This window comes from Acromyrmex echinatior, chromosome 1 (assembly GCF_024713525.1).
Source record: "Acromyrmex echinatior isolate Ae372 chromosome 1, ASM2471352v2, whole genome shotgun sequence".
NCBI lineage: Eukaryota > Metazoa > Arthropoda > Insecta > Hymenoptera > Formicidae > Acromyrmex > Acromyrmex echinatior.
This window is the reverse complement of record NC_141852.1, coordinates 4,109,354-4,130,815: the sequence shown is the minus strand read 5'-3', so window position 1 is coordinate 4,130,815 and position 21,462 is coordinate 4,109,354. Positions and strand designations below refer to the sequence as shown.

At 41.2% G+C, this 21,462-nt stretch overlaps 1 protein-coding gene and 1 pseudogene across 2 annotated transcripts; one reads left to right on the top strand and one right to left on the bottom strand.

Moving 5' to 3' along the window:
- Positions 1–3,456: 3,456 nt before the first annotated feature.
- Positions 3,457–4,883, top strand: LOC147910865 (uncharacterized; annotated as a pseudogene). The gene is made up of 3 exons (XR_015547042.1): positions 3,457–3,513; positions 3,618–4,379; positions 4,727–4,883. The product of XR_015547042.1 is annotated as an uncharacterized LOC147910865 (transcript).
- Positions 4,884–15,699: 10,816 nt separating this feature from the next.
- Positions 15,700–16,194, bottom strand: LOC147910864 (uncharacterized). The gene has a single exon (XM_087412207.1). The coding sequence runs from the start codon at positions 16,192–16,194 to the stop codon at positions 15,700–15,702; it is 495 nt and encodes a 164-aa protein (XP_087268333.1).
- Between the last annotated feature and the right edge of the window lie 5,268 nt (positions 16,195–21,462).

Below are 21,462 nucleotides of genomic sequence, written 5' to 3'. Positions count from 1 at the left end.
GTGTATTCGGCGCGAAGCTTAAGAGTAAGAGAGTTTATACGCCAAGCAACTCAAGAAAATGTCTATACTTCAATCATCTTAAGTGAATGTCTATATGTCATCAGCATCCTAAGAAAAAGTGTATACGTCAAGCAGTCCAAGTAAAAGCTCTCTCAATTCGAATATTCCTAAAAAAAATTTTAGTTTGGGGATCGTCCCGAATCAAATAATTTGTCTGAAAAATTGGAAAATAAGTAGAAAAAATGGCGGGACGTAACAATTGTATACAAAGAATATGTAATCAAAGATTATCAAAGAAAAATATATTTCGTTTTCACTAAACATGTTAAAAATACCGCCGAGAGAGCAGACTTGCGAAAATTACTAAATTTACGGTTCATCGATTCATTTAAATTTCTCAGTATAAGCCTTGATTAATTGGCGTCATTTCTAAGCAGAGACAAATTAAAAATCGTATGTTCCAAATTTTCAACACGAATGAAGAATTTGAGTACTGATAAAGGAGGTTGAGGACTCGTAAAGGTGTCTTCCCGTATGAATACGTTGGCTGCGTCGAAAAATTGCAGGACTTGCGCTTATCACTATGCGAATCATTTTATAGTTAATGGGCAATACAGTATCCGAGAGTGATTACACTCACACCGCGAACGTATACCAGCGATTCTCCATTCGAACGCTCGGCAAGTACAGTGATCTGTACTTGAAAACGGATGTCTTGTTATTGGCCGACATTTTCGTGAAAGTTGTGTCGCGTGTTACAGTCTCGATCCCGCGCATTATTACACTTGGCCTAATTTTACGGGACGCGATGTTAAAATATACGTAAAATTTGAGTTGCACACCGACATCGCCATAATCATGTTCATCAAGTGCAGCGACCTCGGTCAATGTTCAGGCAGATACGCGCAGGCTAATAACAAGTACATGCGCACATATGACCCGTTGGAACCGTCGTCATACTTGGTATACTATGAAGTGAATAATCTGTACAGATGAGCGATGTGTCAATTATTGCCATACGCCGAATTTCGATGGGTCGAAGAGCTTTGACGCGAGCGCTTGAACTTTGACGCGAGCGCGATTGCAGTAGATTCACCCACCAGTTACATTCTCGAAGTCGATCTCGAATTCTCCGCAGCGTCTATACGACCAACATACTGATCTATCTTTCTACCTCTAAGCCGCCCGGCAAGTGCGAGGATAAACTTCTAGCGACGCTGTACGATAAACAGCGTTATGCTATCCATTACCGCAATCTGCAACAATTCGTCTTTGCGTAACAAAGATCCATCGGGTGCTACAATTTGCGTAATCTCCATGGCTTCGCGATTATATTAAACTTAATACAAATTTCAGAACTCGCGCAAAAAATAATTTCTAGAAAAATTTATATAAATTAATGAATAACGCGATATTTGATAAAATTATGAAGAATGTGCGCAACCATATCGACATTAAAATTATTAACAAAATGGGACGGATGGTACAGCGCAAAGGTAATTTTTCGCAAAACCGAATTTTTACAGCCGTAACGTCTTTGCGGAAAATTTGATCGCCGCCGAACTGCGCAAACTAGAGGTTAAGTTCAACAAGCCGATTTACGTGACATTAAGCAAGGAGGATGCCTCTCAAAAAGCTGCATATTGCAGCATATCAACGTAGGCTCAAACAGACATCTTCAAGTTCAAAGAAATATATATATACTATATATATATACATGTGTATATATATATATATATACATGTATATATATATATATATATATATATATATATATATATATATCGATGTTTTACTTCTTATACCATATAGAGTAATTCAACACAGTATTGCACTAAAATGCAATTATCAATACGAATGAAAAGAAAAAGAGAAGAGGGAAAGCAAATTTCGAAGCACATCTTTTTTACTCCTTCAATCAAGAAAGAAAAGAATCAACATTTTTGGCCTGTAAATGTTGCATCAACATGCCCCAACATTTGTCTGAGGCTAAAGGTGTTACATCCAACGGACTCTCACTCTTTTCTTTCGTGGAAAATCTGGAATTTGTTGAAATAAAGAGACGGCTGCGAATAACGGACAAGTTGAGCGTTTATAACCTAGAAAAGATTAAAAATTTTCTTTTTCTATATTAAAAACTGAAGCAAAGAATTCAGTATCTTCTCGTAAATGTCGCTCTGAAATAAACTAAAAATCGGTGCACGTACGGTACACATGATCGACGGGACCAAAAGGACGACGGGAAGGGGAGGAGAGGAGTCTGTGCTCCTCGGACACAGGCCTGCGGCTAAAATAATAATAAATACGTCATTAGAAGCGTAACGTCAAGATACTTTTTAATGGTCAAATCACGGATGATTCTCACGAGTCCATAATTATAAAATCTAAGAAACGACGCACGACGTTCAGGGATAAGACTTGAATGATCCTGTGCCGACGCTGCTTCCTTGACGTACTGCACGTATGCTTTTCTCATAAATTTCAAGATCATAAAATTAAGGATGACACTTTTACATGCTATAGATCCGATCAATGTCTTTTTCCACTCTTGACTTTAAAAAGCAAAAAATAGGTCCCATCGTCTAATTAGCGAAACTATTCACCAATCAGTACGCTATTAATCAAAGTAGATTACTATAAAAACCCCAGCTCCGCGGGACTTAATGCCTTTTTTCCTTCTCTCTGGAGACGGACGTAGCAAAGTTCTTATTTTTTTAACACTTTAAAACTCAGAGTTTAGAAGCAGTGCGGGAGAAATTCAATTGACCTCGCATACTTGGCCAACAAGACTTAAAGATTTAGAATCGGTGCTGAAGAAATCACCAACCTCACACATCCTGGCCGGAGGACCCTCATGGATGAGCATCTCAATAATAAATCTCTATTTTCTGGTCTCCCTCGGTTTTTCTTTCGGTAATTCATTTCAATGTCATTTTATTTCTTTTTATTATTCATTTATTTTTATTTTATTTTTATTCTTTTCTTTCTCTCTTTCTTCCTTGTAGAGTTCCTATATAAAGGAAAATGAAAACATTGCAGTCCGTTCACGCTATAATTTTAATCCGTCGCCTCATGATAAATGCTTGCCCCTTGTTGATTGGTCGCTCGTGTCCACCCGTTAATACTATCATCGTCCGAGGAAAGTCAGACCAAACCCTCTCAGATCCATTCAAAACTTCCTGCCCTTTTTGTTCCCTCGCTATCCTCTCTATAACTTCTTTCTTCTGTCACATGATGACTTTCACACACGCACATAAAAACATACCTAACCAAGACGAAACAAACCAAACAAATCGTGTATCAAAAATGTATTGCTAAATATTTCTTTATTGTATTATTATTAAATTTAACTCTCGTTTATTAAGAGGGGAAACCACAATAAAAGTTTGAAAAAATCGAAAAAATTTTTTTTCGCTTATAAGGTGCTTTAGGGTCTTAAGAATAACATACCAAAAGATGGAGTGCCGCAAAAATTTCGGAATACCCAAATTTTCCATTCTGCGCAACTCTCAGGTATGCTCCGAGCGCCTTTTGTGATTCCTGCGCGCGCTGTAATTTATGAATACGGGAGCAGGTATAATGGCGATGGAGAAGGAACTTCCCTCCGAAAATAAACAATAACTAAAAAGAAATGCGTAGATCACGTACAAAAACGCATGGGCACCCACCTCCGTAATTTGAAGAAACGCACAAAAGGCTTGGGAGGAAAAGGGAAATCGACAGGCAAACTGATCGACGAACTGTCAATATATTTCGGATTAGCTATTCGTAGAAATTGCGAATCAGTCGAAAAAATGAAGACAGCTATATGGGCCACATTCACAAAATATCTACGGATAACCATCCCCAACACGACGATTGCCCGACTGGAGAAAATTCATGGTGCTCGTGGCAAAGGGCGAAATCTTCTAACATTTTGGCTACCTATACGCACAAATCACTAATGTCTGATATAGTTTATGAAGCAATTAAGCCAGTTTACGAACAACTCACTATGGATGATCTTCTCACTCGCTGCATCGGGGGTTTCACTCAAAACAGCAATGAGAGCTTCACTCGACAGTGTGGGCGATGGCTCCGAAAACTATGAATTCCGGCAAAATAATCATCGACATTGCTACGAACATCGCTTCGTGTGTTTTTAATGACGGATTAATATCAATTTTATATATAATCCAGGTCATGGGCATGAAAATTGGCCCAAAAAATTACGAACTATGCATGGACTTGGATGAGAAACGCATATAGAAAGCGGAACGATCTTTGAGTGAGGGCGCAAAACAGGCCTGCATCGATCTGAAAACAATTCGAAAGGCCAAACAAGAGCAGGAGATAGATGAAGAAGGCCAATTGTATGGCGCAGGCATCGCAGATTAGAGGTATATAAAAATATTATATGATTTTACAGTACTTAAAACTTTAAACGCGTTTTTCTCGAAACCACTTTTTTTAAACTGGGCGGACACATAACTCGAATAAATCTTTACCGATCCGGTTTCAAATTTTGACAGTATATTCAGAATACCTTTCTCTATGGAAGTGCGTAGAGTTTTTTTTTATATTACATGGTTTTTTTTTATCAACAATTTTATGGCGTTTTTTTTTGTTAAATTTGCAAGTTTAAAACGTGCACCATTTTGCGAAAAATTAATATATCGAAAAAATCCTACGTACTTCCATAGCTATTGATATATAGAACCTAAAAAACTGTCATTTTTTGTTCCAGGTCAAAAATTAAGGACTCTAGATGTCCGCCCATGGTCCCTCCTTCAAAAATAGGCGCCATCGGACAAGTGCGGCACAGCCGCCATTTTGTACCAAAAATGTATGAAAAAATTCTTATTTGTACTTCATTCATAATATTATAATGCTTATTTTACAAATTTTTGATTGATCATTTCATTGAGCCAAAAAAAATTCCCGAAAATATACTTACTTTTTCGTGTTCTACTGTGGTTTCCCCCCTTAATTTGAATAATTTTTTCTTGTATTCATTGTAAACTCTCCCGCGGTTGCATTTCGTTCTCTTCCCGGTCACCTGGATTAAGTTCCATGACCGAAAGTCATAGCATACAGACGTACTGGCACATCTGGCGTTAAAGTATTTTAGCCGCACACTGGGCCCCAGTTTGAGCCCTTTAAATTAAAAGTACGTCCGACTCGTGTGTCCATTTAGCGGAGCACAAGTTGAGGTTTCCACTTCGTCCTCCATTCGATCCCCGGCTCGTTAGAAGCTTCAGGACGAAGCGAATGCGTTTACTCCCTCAGCTCCATGCATGCGGAGCTTGGACAGCGTTAAACGTATCTCGAAAACCGTAGCCCAATCGCTTTTCACCTAATACTTTTCGAAAAAACTTGTCTACACAGAACCTTAATCAGAACAACTTCCAAAAAAATTTTTGATTGCATTATATGCCACGTATCTTGAAAACTAATGGCCCAATCGCTTTTTCATCTAATATCTTTCGATAGAACTCATCGAAAACTCTAATCGACATTCTTAAAAAATTATTATATTGACGTTGGTCTTTGAAAAATTACGACTACGTATCAAATGTCCCGTGTCTCGGAAACTGTTAACTTTTTCATCTTTCGATAGAACTCGTCGAGAAATATTCAGAACTCTAATCAGAACTACTGGAACTCTTAAAAAAATTTTTAATGACATCTTGTAAACCGTTTGTCCAATTGCTTATACACATAATACTTATCGATAGAACTTTTTTTCACCTAATATCTTTCGATAGAATTCGTCGAGAACTACATAAAATTCTAATCAGTACTATTGGAACTCTTAAAAAAATTTTTGATGACTTATTTTATATGTCGCATTGTTGAAAAGCATTGTTCCAATCGCATTTTCACCTATTACTTTTCGATAGAACTCGTTGAGAACTACACAGAACTTTAATCAGAACTACTTAAGAAATTCTTAAAAAATTTTTCGACGTTAGACTTAGAAAAATTTCGACTATGTATTAAATGTCCCATATTTCAAAAACCGTTAATCCAACCGCTTTATCTGATACTTTTCGATAGGGCTCGTCGAGAACTGTCCAGAACTCTTATCAGAACTACTGGAACTATAAAAAAAATTTTTTAATTTATTTTATTATATGTCGCGTATTCAAATGTTATATATAAGACTGATATTGCATTTGTACGACAATACTTGTATGTACAGAATAGAGAAGTCCTCGAATCTTTATATCCCATATCCAATCAACCTGGCTTAAACAATTTATCTACGATAAAAACGCACAAATGGAATAGCATCCTAAGTCTTACATAAAACGGCCTTAGATAAGTAAGATTTGAATACATAACGCACGAATTACAGTGTATTATTGCTCTCAATTGCCTACTATCTATTTATTCTTAAATTCTCGAGATCTCGATTTTATTTATTATTATTTATAAATAAATATTAAGTGCAATTTCACATTCTTATAAAAGGAAAGAAATATCAAATAATTTTTAAGTCACTAATATATCCATTTTTGCCGATGTAAATTAACTTTAATGTCGGTTTAATTTCATTATCGACGAAAAATTGTTTAAATATTGTAGTAGTTCTGATTAAAATTCTGAATAGTTTTTGATGAGTTCTATCGAAAAGTATTAGGTGAAAATGCGATTGGGCTAACAGTTTCCGAGATATTGAGACATTTGTACTCTATTATTGAAAATTTTCCAAGTCCGACGTTGAAAAATTTTTTAAGAGTTCTAATAGTTCTGATTAAAGTGCTTGTCAGTTCTTAAGTTTTATCAAAAAATATTAAGTAAAAATGCGATTAAATGGCTATAAGGAGATACATGTTTTTGGAATCAATTTTTCTAATTTCATTCAAGTACAGATTTCTTTTATTTTTGGGTCTGTATTAATTTTAGAACTCTTCAAAATAATACAATAACAATTAACGCGTGACAGAACTATAGAACTATAGAACTATAGAATAATTTTTTCTTCAAAAATTTTATATTTTTTTAATAAATTTTATTATCAAAAATTTTTTTTATATATCAGGGACTCTAAGTATTCACGAAATGAAGTCATTGAGCTGCTCAAAACTATTTGATCTCGATTTTTATAAAAAATTAGCACCTCATTTTTTAAAAATTATTAAAAAATAATTATTGAACGGAACGCGCTCTTGTTATAAATTATAGAGAACTCTTCTTCTCATTAAAAAGAAACGAGAACTCTAATCAGATGTAAATTTTAATGTTGCGGTGCTAACTTCATAGACACCCGATTGTTGACACGCGTCGCGCGTATTATCCTTCTCACTCTGCGTAAATAACTATTTTTCTCATTTTGCTACCATCGGTTGTTGAAATAATCATATGTACAAGGCCTGTTTCTACGATAGAGTCGTAAGCGATAAGCCGTAAAAAATTAACCAATCATAACTAATTATTCTTCTCATACTTAATTATGTTTGGTCAATTTCTTACAGCTTGCGATTTGCGCCCCTATTATAAAAATAGGCGTCTACAATGACATTTTAAGGCGTAAAACTTAGCTAAAATTAGCCTAAAAAAAACTTAGCAAAACTTAGCAAAACTTAACCTAAATTCTCAGTATTTAAACTGAGTGTGCGGATTGGTGAAATCAAATCGAAAATCGGCTGAAAGTTCGGCGAATAATTTGCAGCAGTGCTGTACAATATGAATAATATGAGCAAGTCTGACTTACAATTAACAATTACTGTCTTTATCATACATCATGAACTATTCTCTTGGAAAATTTTCTAAAAGTTTTATCTTATCCCTTTTCGTGTTTCTATACAACATTTATCGAAATTTTTATTCCTGGATACGTTGGGAAGACATTATTAGCTTATTTGTGTCTTTCTATCCTCATCGTTTATTAGACCAGGACAGAATGACACTCCGCCACTGTAACCTTCAACGCTGGATGTAAAAAAGTAAATATATATTGTAAAATGTATATGTATTGCGTGTGAAAGCCCTGCGCACAATAAAAGAAATATTAAGAACAGGAATATATATTAAAGATTAATAAAATCAAAACATTATCAGTGTACATCAAACGTAATACACAATAGATACAAATAATACATGTTGCACGTGTCATAAACCTGCATACGACGCTTGTTTTTTTGATAGATTATCAGCTGGATTAGATTCTTACTCCCTTGCCTCGATCCCTCCCCTGCCTCGAGGAATGAGTAGGCAGGGGATGGGGCGGACTGACGTTTCACGCGACGCAGGTGCTCACCGGACACGGATGTTTCGGGGAATACCTGTGTCGCATTGGTAAGGAGCCGACCGCACGCTGTCACCATTGCGACGAGGACCGGGACACCGCGCAGCATACGCTCGAAGCCTGCCCGGCATGGGCGACCGAGCGCGGCGTCTTGATCCAGGAGATAGGGGGAGATCTCTCCCTGCCGGCTGTCGTCAGGGCGATAGTCGGCAGGGAGAGTGCATGGAAGGCGTTCTCCTCCTTCTGCGAACGGGTGATGTCGCAGAAGGAGGAGGCAGAAAGATTGCGAGAGCGGGCCCCGGGTGGCCGAGGTCCTCCTCCGCCGCCTCCTTATTGCCCTGGGCGGCGGGAGTGATGGAGGGGGAGGAGATGGGTATTGGGGGACAACGCGGTCGCCGGCTTCAGCCGGAACGCTCGCACATACTCGCCGCCGGGACCGCCCCACGGGGTGAAAACGGTGGCGAGTGAAACCTCCCCCCCCATACCTGAGGTGAACGAGCAGGAAGATGACGGAGGTGTATGTGGGGGTGGCGGGGCTGGCGGTCCCTCCTCCTCGTCTCGGACGCGGGGCGCTATGAAGCGGCGGCGGATTGCCGACCCTAGGGTCGCACCGCCGCTGGACATTAGCTAACCCCCCTGCGCGCGGGGTATAGTGGCTCATCATCCCCCGGGCGCGTCGAATGCGCGCCCGGGCCAGTAGCCTTGCACCGCCGCGCGCGGGGAGTGCGCCGCGAGAGTGTCTCTTGCGATGCCAAGGCATGAGGGGCGCCAAAACTTTCAAGTTTGGCGCCCCTTGGGGGACTGGGGATCCTGGCGGGGGCCGGGATCTCCAACTTCCGCCCCCCAACAACAAATGGAGCGGCGGGCGCGGGGGTGGTGTCCCCCCCCCCCCAGCGCCCGAATCGGGCAGGCGTGTCTCGTACCGCTCGTCTCTGACGAAACCCCGGGAGGGAAAGAATGTCGACCAACCAAAGCTGACTGGCCAGAGAGACTCTCAGAAGTATGCTGCACGCGTTCCTGGGAGCTCCTCAACTATGGCCTGGTAAGAACACCCGGAGGGGTTTTAGTGGGTGCAAGCCCCACATAACTCCGGGCTCTCCCCCGAGGCCCGGGATATGCGTCAGGCATTTCCCCTCCGTTACCAAAAAAAAAAAAATGATTCTTACTATCGTATTGACTGCGGTGCTGGCACTGTCAGTCAAGACTATGGCAAGAATCTAATCCACATAAATATTCAGGAAAAAAATCATCGTATTTCGTCAAGTCTATTTATACCCATTATGCGTTTTAACGCATTTCTAGCATTTTTATTTCTCTGATTTTTATATTTGTTCCTCTTCCTAATATTTCTTTCATCGTGCGCTGGATCTAAGATCAGTAATGAGATTGAGGGTGCGGTCCATTTGGCGCTACAAATGCTTCGAAGTTTATGATGACCAATTGGAAGAAAGAATTTTACTAATTGACTAATCAAAAAACGCTTTATTTATATATGTGTCTATAGGAACTATGTTTATATATGATACATGCAATCATGCATACATCTATCTTTCGTGTATATGTATATATGTGTTTTGTATGAATGATATATAAATTTTATACTATATCGTCATTCATGCAAAACACATACAGGAAAGATAGATGTATGCATGTTTGCATGTATAATATATAAACATAGTTCCTATAGATATATATATATATATATAAACACATGCTACAAATATATATAACACCGAGCAACAGCTTTTTCCACATAAAAAAACTCAAATTTTCCGTGAAAATAGAGATGAAATCTACTATCAACATGCGTTTAATTTAGCGATATCAAATCGTTTGCGGTTTTTGTGCACGTTCGAAGGTTAGAGAAGGTCACTTTGTCTGCGATGCAAGATGAAATTTTACGATTGTCTGAAAAGATGTTACATATGTTCGAGAGCGAGACAAAGCGAGAGCGATAGAAAGAGAATTTGAGCGAGAAGTTTTGAACTAAAATTCGATTTACGCGAATCTTCGTAATTGATCATAAGTCGAACGCGGCGGTTTTCTTGCGGCGGAGCGTTTCAAAGGCGTACAGTATTGCGGAGTGTTAACTTTGATCGAAAAAGCGAAGAAGGAGGATCACTGCTCGATTCGGCCTTTTATCTATTTTGTAGACTTCCTTTTTTAATCGCCTATGAGATTCTCGAAAAATTATAAAAGTTGAGGTGACGCCATAATTCGGGCAGAGATTGGCAATTCTCGATTGCGATGGCGGTACGCTATTGCCATGCGCGTCCGCCAAATCAAGAATTCTGGAATTGAGGTGTCAGTATGTTACACGTTTCGCGTTACGCGAGCGCGCGTGCGCTGTAACCGATCCGAATTTGATTACCGTTTTAGCAGTTGGTTTTTTGTGTACATACGACATGCCGCTTTGATTATATTTTTTGACTTTATCAACTAGAAGTAATTATCAACTAGAAGGGTTTTTTGGAAACTTTTAGAAACATTTGAAATTGTTCTAGAAATTTCCAATCTACATCGCACGTACACCGAATCTACGAAAACTGTTTTTCGGTTGCATCTCGAACATTCCGCCACTTGTCATGCAGTGACGAAATTAATGCTTACGCTACAGGTATTAAGGCAAGCGTACAGATGTTGCGAGTTCGGCTAATTATTTGGGGGATCGCAGCGCTTCAGGTGGTGTAGACTGATAATACTTGCGCACAGTATCGCGGAAGCCTGTGCTTACACATGATCGGAGACGTTTTAAGTTTCAAATAATGAGACATTATTTAAGAAATATAATGACGCAAATGCGGTCATGTGATCTATGATATCAATTGGAAAGAATTAACGAATAAAAATTAAAGAATTAAGATAAAATGATTATGAAGTCTTGATTGCGCAATATTTGAGAACGTAATCAGAATAATTTCAAAACTAAAACTCGGAAATATAATATAGTACATTGCATTAAGCGTTAAATATATTACAAAGAAAATTGTTAAATTCATTGTATTCGTATCATCGAAAATTGCGAAAGATAGATGAAATTAACGCGAATATTACCGCGATTACACGCGCGTTTACTGATGCCAGTATATGAATAAGATCGTACGGTCAATTATAATGTGAGGTTTTATTGCTCTTGCGAGTCCGCGTGTAGAGTGATCGAGGCTGTGGGTCCAGGCAGCATCATCAATTTGACTAGAGGTCGGATGAGTTCGGAAGAGGTTGTGCGAACAGTTGCTATTCGGGTCAATATCGTCGGGTATAACGGGTCGGGTCATAACCGTCCTCTTCTGGATGCAGCTTTGGAATGCGAGCTAGAAGCTATTTATTTGGTGGTGATGTCTCTGAAATTATGAGGCACAATGAGCCAATCTGAGGAGCAGTGCTTACCTTGCACCACTTCGAGCGTAAGATCAAGGAATGCAGATATTCTCGCGTGACCACTTTTCTCAAAAATGATCATGCATTTTTTGAAGTTGCTGCCACGAGAGAGAGAGAGAGCTCGCCTTCTCTGTGAGTGACGGTTCTGGATGGCTAGCAGTGGGGCTCCAATAAGCAGATGTCCTGGAGTGAGCGCGGAGAGATCGTCAGATAACGTCAGCAAAGGCCGAGAATTCAGGCAGACCTCTATCTGAATTAAGAAAGTGCTAATCTCCTCGTAGGTGAGCGTGGTGTCGCTGATTATTCTTCAAAGATGATACTTCGTCGACTTTACTGCTGCTTCCCAGAGACCTCCGAAGTGAGGTAGGAGGTGGGTTGAAGTGCCGTCGGATTTCTTTTGTGACAGCAGCATGCGCGATGAGGCTGCCGTTGACGAAAGATGCACGAAGAAGCTGTCATATCTGTCGGTCGGCGCCAATGAAGTTCGTGCCATAGTCGGAGTAGATATCCGAGCATAGTCCTCTCCGTGATGTGAATCGACAAAGTGCAGCCAGAAATGCGTCCGTCGTGTAATCGGAAACGACCTCAAGATGCGTCGCTTTAGAATAGAGACACACAAAAATTGCGACGAAGGCCTTGTGGGACCGGTGCCCATGTCCTCGATTCGTGCGAATTAGTATCGGCGTAGTCGATGCCGGTTCTGAGGAATGGACGTGCAGGAGTTACGCGTCCTTGAGGAAGATTACCATTGGCGGTTGTGGCGTGACTCCTCTCCATCTGGTACAAGATCTGACGCACCGATGCAACCAATATGTTGTCATAGTTCGCCTTCGAGGGATCTAATATATAATAGTCGCAATATCACAGACCCAGAGTCAACTATACTCCTCCATAGAGTGTACGGCGGTGACATGATCAAGAAGCATGTGAGGTGTAAGTGCGGCGGAATGATCATTGGATGCTATTCGTTCGGAGAGAGAACTGCATGCTTCAGGCGACCTCCGACTCTCAGCACTCCGTGTTCGTTTATGAATGGATTCAAGGCTCGTAATTGGCTGCGAGGTGACACTGATCTTTTGCGGCAGTGACCTCATGCGCGTAGTGCCTGGACTGCTCGGATCTATCGTCCAAGTGCGAACTCGTTGGGTGTCAATGTCGACTCCGGATTTCCTTCCGTCGTTGACATCTCTCTTGAGCATAGCCAACGTAGACACCATGCTGTGATCCTCAGGAGCCGGTGAAGTGAGGAGAATCGGAGGAGGAGCTTCCGTGACAACCTTTGACAATGCGAGAGTGAACACGTTGCTCGAGCAATTCCTCCTGTAGAGCTTCAGGTTGTGCGCTAGGCCAGATGGAGTTGTCCTTGAGCAGCCAAGAGGATCCTGACCATCAGAATGGATGATCAAGCTCTCCTGGTGTTATCCCCCGAGAGGCGCAGTCGGCCGGGTTGTCCTTTTTGGGAACATGACGCCATGACCTTCTGGAAGCGCCTCCTGTATCATGGACACGCGGTTGGCCACATAAGTCTTCCATCGAAAGGCGTGACTCTGAATCCAGTATAGAGTGACCTCGGATCAGAGGTGATTGGAGCTGTGGACAGGCTTAGAACAGTGCGTGTGTGTGTGCGATTAATTTTGTGAGCAAGGCACACAGTTCCAATCGTGGCAAGGACACTGGCTTGATCGGAACGACCTTGCTCTTTGCCGTTAGCAAGAGAACGTTGACACAGTTGGGACTGATGACACGAAGATACACCACGGCTGCGTATCCTCGCATCGGAGAATTCGTGCAACTCCATTCTCGCATCCTTGGCGCCCGTGTTTAACCGGGTGTTTAAGCGGTTGATTCGAAGCTGTTCAAGCTTTGGGAGTTCCTCCAGGAAACGACTCCAAGGCGTCTGTTTGAGGGAGCGGGGCTTCCTAGTCCACGCTGATGTAACCACGCTGACTGAAACAAGTTTTTTGCGCGGATCACTATCGGTATCAACCGATCCGAGCGGATCAAATAAACGCGCGATCTCCGAGAGAACCTTCCTTTGAATTTTTCAACGATGCGACTTCGAATTGAAAATGTGAAGGTGTCGTCGACCGGGTGCCACTGCAAGTTCAGCGTTGCGTCATTCTCGTGTTCTCACAACCGCGAATCCGCGAGATAGTGATCCACAGGAATACCGAAGAGAATTTCAGGATGGTTGGCGGCCTATTTTTTCAGCGGGAACCCGCCCGCCATGCACAGCTAACGGAGCTCGGATTGTATCGCGATTGTCTCGTCTTTAGTGCTCCGATCACGAAATCGTCGATGTAGCAGTCGTGTCTCAATATGGCGGAATCTCACGGAAATTTTACGTTTTCGTCGTCGGCGAGCTGATGAAGTGTGCGGACGAGAAATGGCGCGCACGACAGATCGTATGTCACTGTATTTAACCGATACTTGGACACCGGATCGCTGACTGTGTGACGCCAGAGAATACGTTGGTAATCTCTATCCTCAGGCGCCACATGACGATACATTTTTTCGATGTCCGTCACGATTGCGTATCGGTGCCATCGCCTCAGCACATCGGCAAGCGATGGAATCGGTTAGCGCCAACTAATAGCTGAGTGTTCAATGACTTATCGGACCTTATACTCTGAGATCCGTTGAATATCACTCTTTGATTGACGCGCTCGATTTTCGGAGTACTCCATGGTGAGGTAGATAGCATCTTGCTTGTGACTTCGATGATCTTGGCACTAATTCCATGTGATCCAACTCTTCATATTCTTTTAAAAAGGTGTAGTACAGACGTCCGAACCAAACGTCACATTTCGCACCGTCGCTCCATGGCGGGTGTCACCGAGTGCTATTGGCGACGCGGTAAATGGCAATCGCACGACGTACCTTCCTGTAGCTGTGCGGTTGTGAGTTCGAGCAAAGATTTCCTCGCATCGTTGTTCTTCTGGCGTGATAGACACTGAGGTTAAAGATTCCTTTTCTTGCTCCTAAAAACGTTGTACGTGTGTGCGTTGTACGAGGTCAGCTCGTAGTCGGCGGTGCACTGGAAGGAGCGGTGTGGAGTGATTCTCGCCGCAGCCTTCCGAGAGAATTCATCCGAGCAGAATGCACTGAGCGACGGGAGTATGCGGATCATTCTTTCGAAGACCCTCTTGTAAAATGATAGAGCACACTTTCGCGCCGAGTAACAGCACGATGAGATCGGCGGTAGTAAATGGCGGATCAGCCAGCTGGAGACCTTCAATGTGAGGCCATGTAGTCTTGCATGTCGTAGCTGCTCCTTGATATAGCGTAAGATGTGGCAGGATGAAAGCGACATCGATAACTCGAGCTCCATTGATCCTGGAGGTGAGACTGAGAGACACTTTCCTGCGACAGGAATCCGAGTGAGCCAATTCCGAAAATTAAGATTGCCGCGCGAGATCGCAGACGCTGGACTAGCGGAGATCAAAGATACTTGCGATCCTTGATCGATTAAGACTCTAACCGGATGTGGATCCCCGTGGCGATCATCGACAGTAATTCTCGCGGTAGCGAGCATAATGGCCTTGCATTCGTCGCCTTTGCGTACAGCGGTCAACGCGCTTACGTCGGCAGGCTTCGCAGTGACGTACGCTTCGTATAGCGTGTGATGTCTCGCCTTATACGTAAAACACGTCTTCGTTTACTGGCACTTCGCGATTGGAACCGAGACAATTGTAACACAATCGGTGTGTTTCCGCGACGGACTTTCGTTCGGATGCGAATTTCGCCTTGAATGACTCGCACATCATTACATTATGCCTACCCTTATATAAAACACAGCCAGGAGCGTCGGCTGAACGTTTAGCGACGTGCGATTTCGCGGTGAATCTCTGAAGACCTTGGTGACCTTTGGTTTTGAGAGTCAGAATTCACTTGATAATGAAGTCCATCAAGGTATCGTGATCTAACAAGTCCGTGGAATCGCTCGTGTGAGATTCCCACTCAAGGCGATTCTTCGGGTCGAAGAGCTCGATGATGAAGTGATTGAAGAAGTCGAAGCCATGCGAATGAATTGATCTTCCTATATTTTCTTGACCATTCACTGATAGCAGCATAAGTTGTTAATGCAGCTAAGTTTCTCGGCTATCGCTTTTCATCTTTTGTACTGCGGTGAATGTGCAAAAATTGGAGCGCGACAATTCTTTTTTGTTCTTGTAATGCTTGCACAACAACGCCCATGCACGAGAATAATTATCTACGGCTAACGAACGTATCAATGCTTCACTGGACCTTTCTAGGCAATGCTTTAAATGATGGAACTTTTCTACGTTTAAGATAGACGAATTATTATCGATGATGAACAAGAATATGTCTCGAAATGATGACCAGTCTTCAAACGCGCTCGAAAATGATCGGATTTTCAGACGCGGCAGCGATTTGGTGAAAAAATCGTTTCCCGATTCATTCGGAGGAACTGCATTTGACTTCTCAGCCTTGAACTTTGTCAGGTAATCGTTCAACAGGTTACGCTGCTGCACATAAGTAATTTCAACGGAATCGACGAATTGAAACGTACTGTATTCACTTTCATCGAAGGCTTCCTTATAATGCTCATATAAGCTCATGCTGTTTTTCGAACTTCGTCCACAGTTGATCGAGAAGCGCTAAACGGGTTTCGATATGGAGAGTGATGTTGGTCATACCCATCTTCTTTAAATTTGTCACTGATCTATTGATGATCATGCGATCGTGGATGTCTGAGCGGTCAGCAAAGTATTTATTTCCTCACTCATGATTTACTTACGTTCTCTCTTTGTTCTTTTAGGTTTTACGCGCACTGAACGCGATGGTACTCCCGAACGAGCAATAATCGACGAAGGCGTATCCGGCTTGAAGGACCAACAACGTTCGAGAGCGAGATAAAGCGAGAGCGATAGAGAGAGAATTTGAGCGGAAAGGCGTTTTGAACTAAAATTCGATTTACGTGAATCTTTGTAATCGATCACAAGTCTAACGCGACGGTTTTTTTGCGGCGGAGCGTCTTAAAGGCGATTGCACAGTATTGCGGAGCGTTAATTTTGATCGAAAAAGTGAAGGAAAATTACTGCTTGATTCGGTCTTTTATCTATTTTCTAGAACAAAGACTTTCTTTTTCAATCGTCTATGAGATTCTTAAAAAATTATAAAAGTTAAGGTGACCCCATTTCGGGCAGAGATTGGCAATTTTCGATTGCGATGACCAAGTACGCTATTGCCATGCGCGCCCGCCAAATCAGGAATTCTGATTTGGGTGTCAGTATGTTATGCATTTTGCGTCACGCGAGCACGCGCGCGCTGTGACCGATTCGAATTTGATTGCCGTTTTAACAGTTGGTTTTTTGTGTACATGCAACTTTAATTATATTTTTTGATTTTATCAATTAGAGGTCATTGTCAAGTTTGTTTTTTGAAAACTTCTAGAAACGTTTGAAATTGTTCTAGAAATTTCCAATCCACATGTCGCATGTACACCGAACTTTGCGAACTGTTTTTCGAATGCATTTCCATAAAATTATGTATTTCCTTGTAAAATTTATCGTTGAATGAAAATAATCAAATTAAAGCGATTGGAATACAGTAAAATGATGAAAAAATGCATTTTTAATCGAAAATCGTTCAAATTTGTCTTTTTTCGGCCTTTTTATAAATATTAATTTCTTTATAAATATTAATAAGAAAATGTATTTTGCATGACTTCATTTAAAAGCATCATTTGTTACTCATTTTTCTAACAAAATAAAGAAAATTAAATTTAAAGTTATTAAAATTAAGATAAATTTTAAAGTTAAACAATTTATTAATAGAATCTTATTTTTGTGTTTTCATGCGAACATAGCACGATGACAGTAATTACACACAGCTTTCGACATGTATCATAAAATTCGGTACATAAGATATAAATAACCTTCAAAATCTTCCATAATACTTTTTGATATTGCGTAAATATTTAGGCGGCATATGTAAACTGCACAAATAGCAAAAGTTATTACGAAATGGACACTGCATTTTTCTTTTTGTTTTTAATTTTCACTTTGCTTTAACTTGTTTTACTTTTGTTTTAGGCTCTGTTCTGAAAATGCTCATAACACTTGTGAGCATTTGTTTAACATTTGATAAACAACAAGAATGAAATAATTTGTAAGTGTTGTAAGCCTGAATCGCATCGCAACATTATACGTAGCTAACTTCAAGAAAAATGCGTTATAACTGCTTTTATAGAAAGATCGAAAATTTTGAGTAATTTTTAATTGAAAATACATATTTTCATCATTTTCCTTTATTTTCGATTTAATTTTATCATTTTCTCATTCAGCGACTAATTTTGTATGAAAGTAAATGATTTTTAGACAATTGTAAAATTTTATTTTGCACCATGGCCGAAATAATCTGTTCAAATGCACATAAAAAAATGCAAATGATTTGATATCACTAAATTAAACGCACACAAATACTAGATTTCATCTCTACTTTCACGGAAAATTTGAGTTTTCTATGTATGAAAAAAAATTTATTTTCGCTGCACAGTGTAATACTTTGTGTAATATAAACTCCCCCCCCCCCCCCTCTCTCTCTCTCTCTCTCTCTCTGGTGAGTAATTCGCACTGACGTGTCTTTTGCGGCTCTGTAATTTGAACTCTGTACTGCTATTTGTTGCCTTTTTTCCAGACCTCTAGTTAAGGATCTTAATGCTTTAATTCATTCTTGATATCATCCATTCGTCGTGAATACTTTCGTCAATCCGTTGCTAAGATTTATTCATCTTTTCTTAATGGTGCTTGACAATAATTTCTCTGGCATCTTGGATCTATCACTCTGCACACGCGCCTGCCGTGCTGATTAGCTTCTGAGTTCCGACTTATCGCCTGCGACTTGTTGCTTATGTCGATAACATCGGTTTGTATTGGTGAGCCTGTTTGAAAATAAACTAGCATATTTTTTATTTCTACTTAATAACCAAATTTAACATTTTCTTGTGTAATGATAATTGGCTTGTATTCGCGCAACTAAAAACTACTTGGTGTTACATCTAACATACATGCTTCACAAGAACGTTGACTTGTGGTCATTGTAAAAAATTTATTGTGGCTAATGCGCTTTATTGCAATGGAACATGCAAGCACGTATTCCATGGGGAATGTCTTGCGTCCCTCGATGCCTCAAAGTGCCCTCGGGAAGGCTTCGTCGGAATTGCCTGCCGCCTCTGCAAAACTTCAGGATCAGTTAAGCATTCTCCTTGCGGTTCCTGCGTATACTGATGCAAATGGAATGATGTCATCGGAGGCCGATACCTTCAGGAGGCCTTTTCTCCTCTCTGGATAAAGTAACGAACATCAATTAAGAATCAAATTTCTTTGCTTGAGCTCAGCGTTCAGAATTACTGCTTCTGTCAATAAATTAATCTTAGCTTCTCTCGCTAAAAACTGAAGTTCTCTCCCGTGCCATCGAAGATCTGAGGGGCACGCATGACAACGTCGACGAACGCCTTCATGCCTTGGAGATTTTTTCGCCCGCTCCCGTCAGGTCAACTGACAATGCGTCTCGCCTTGCTGCTCAAATTGAAGCCCTGGAACATGAAAATCAGCTCCGAAATAATTCTCTTTGAAGTCGCCGAGCGTCCCCTTAAAGCTTGCATGCTCTCACCAACAGCGTTGCTTCAGTTTTCGGTATCAGCGTATCGTCGGGTAAAATAGTAGAATATTTCCGTATCTTGGGAAAAAGCGATCGCCTCCGTCCTCTGATTGTACGGTTTTCCTCTTCAACAATTCATGATCGGATAGACGCGAAGCGCGCCAAGGGCACCCTTGATGAGTCGGAAGTTTTGAGCCCTCGCCAGCTCATGATTTGATGTGAATAAAAGGCTTCCTGTCGCCACGAGACTCATACCCTCCGGGGAGGCTCAACGCGTGGTGGGGAAGGGACGTTTGCATGGCTTGAGTCCAAAATGATTGAATCTTTACTAAACGTGATCTCGCCATTTCTATCCACCTGCGAAACTGTGCAAATCTTGAGTCTATTGCCGTCGGAGTTCCTTTTCTTTTAATCTCGGACCATGTGACGCCCCCCCTCCCCCCTCCCCTTACAACTGTCTCTAATCGAGTTTTTGCGCATTTCGAATGTAACCTCCGTTGTTGCACCCTTTCGTGGCGGCAATTTCGTCGAACCGAGCCCTCAGATATCGCAACGGCCTTCCGCCCCCTTATCGGCACGTGACCATTTTTAAGTGGGGACTGTAGCAGAAGAAATGATGCTCATCCCTTGATGCTCCTCCCACCTCTCTACGGATCTGCCACGTGAATTGTCAATGCCTCTTCCCTCCTTCCCCACTTCACTGAATTTTTCATCTACTTTTCTAATTGTAATTTCGACCTAATAGCGTTATTGAAGATTTGGTTAAAGTCACATATTCCCGAACAACTAATCAATTTCCGGGTTTCCACCTTATCAGGCTTGATCGTGAGGAGAAGGGGGGATGGAGGTATTGGCGTTTACGTATGTGATTCTATTGGTGTCAAAATCCTTGCTTCCTCATCTGAACAATTCCAGCCCAGATTATTTAGGAATGGACTTTTCCGCCATCTGTGACAGCGTAGCATAGACGCGTCTCTCGAAGTAGCTCTTTAGAAAAATTCTGTACAATAATTCTTCAGATCTTTTAATCTAATGAATTTCCTTTTAAAACTTTTTCCTTTTAAACCTTTCTCTTCACGTGTAAATATTGTCTGTATTAGTTCTTCGCATTAGCTGGTAATATTTCTATGCTGCTACTCTTTGTATGTTTAAATTTTTTTTCTATTATTTCTATCTAAAGGATTTCTTCATTATTTCTATCAGAAGATGTAATAATAAGAAGACGTAATTTTAATACATGCGTGCAAATTATTAATTATTAATTACCGTTTTAGATGTATTTATGTCAAAATTTTGTTCAAATCCTCTATACAACTTACTCTGTTTAATATTGCTCTTAGAAGGCTTATCTTAGAGCAGCAAGAAGACATGCCCCGAAGTGTATCAGAAAAAACACCCTGAGTGGGATGACGTCAATCCTTCCGCCGCGTTTGCTCTCTAGCATTAGGGCTGGCGACCACGATCGGTCGACCACAAAGCAATCCAGGTGGCCACCGAGAGAGGACTCCTGGAGGGGATTCCGGAGGAGATTCCTGATCCCCAGACTGATCAAAAGGAAGAGCAGACGATACACCGACCGCCAGCACTGCAAGCAGGACACATCTGTCTGCAAAGTCTGTCTGCAAAAAGTCACGGAACGCCCAAGAGGCTGGGATTGATCTTACGTGCGTGACGGCCTTAAAGCGAGAATTTTTGCCTTGCCGCCCGAGATCAGCCGGAATAGCTACTGATAAATGTTGCTAGGGCACGAGGGGGATCAGCCTCTTCTTCTGGGCAATATATTAGCAAAGGTCGCGATATTTCAGGCGGACTTTAAGCGTTTCCTCTTCTCTTATCCTTCGGCTGTTGTCATGGGCGTTCAATGCTGATCTGAATAGCCAGTCGTTTGATGCGGACTCCTTGCGGAATTTTTTTGTCAACAAAATAGTCTATGATCAACTCACCCTCCCACCCATCTTTATCAACTCCTTGATCTTCTTAAAACAGGTTTTTGACGAAGCAATAGCACGCAAACCGCTCTCAAGTTCACTGATGATATACAGTTGATCATTGATCATAAAATGGTAACTCTATTTATTTTACTTGACTTTTCTAAAGCATTCGACTCAGTTAATCATGATCTTCTGTTGCGCAAACTTTCCTGTTTTCGGCTGTCTGGTCCTGTCCTTGAATGGTTCAAATCCTACTTGACAAATCGCTCTCAATGTGTTAGGGGACCTGGCGGC

Coding starts and splice junctions, on each gene's coding strand:
- LOC147910864 (XM_087412207.1), bottom strand. CDS start 16,194: ATGAGCTTATATGAGCATTATAAGGAAGCCTTCGATGAAAGTGAATAC.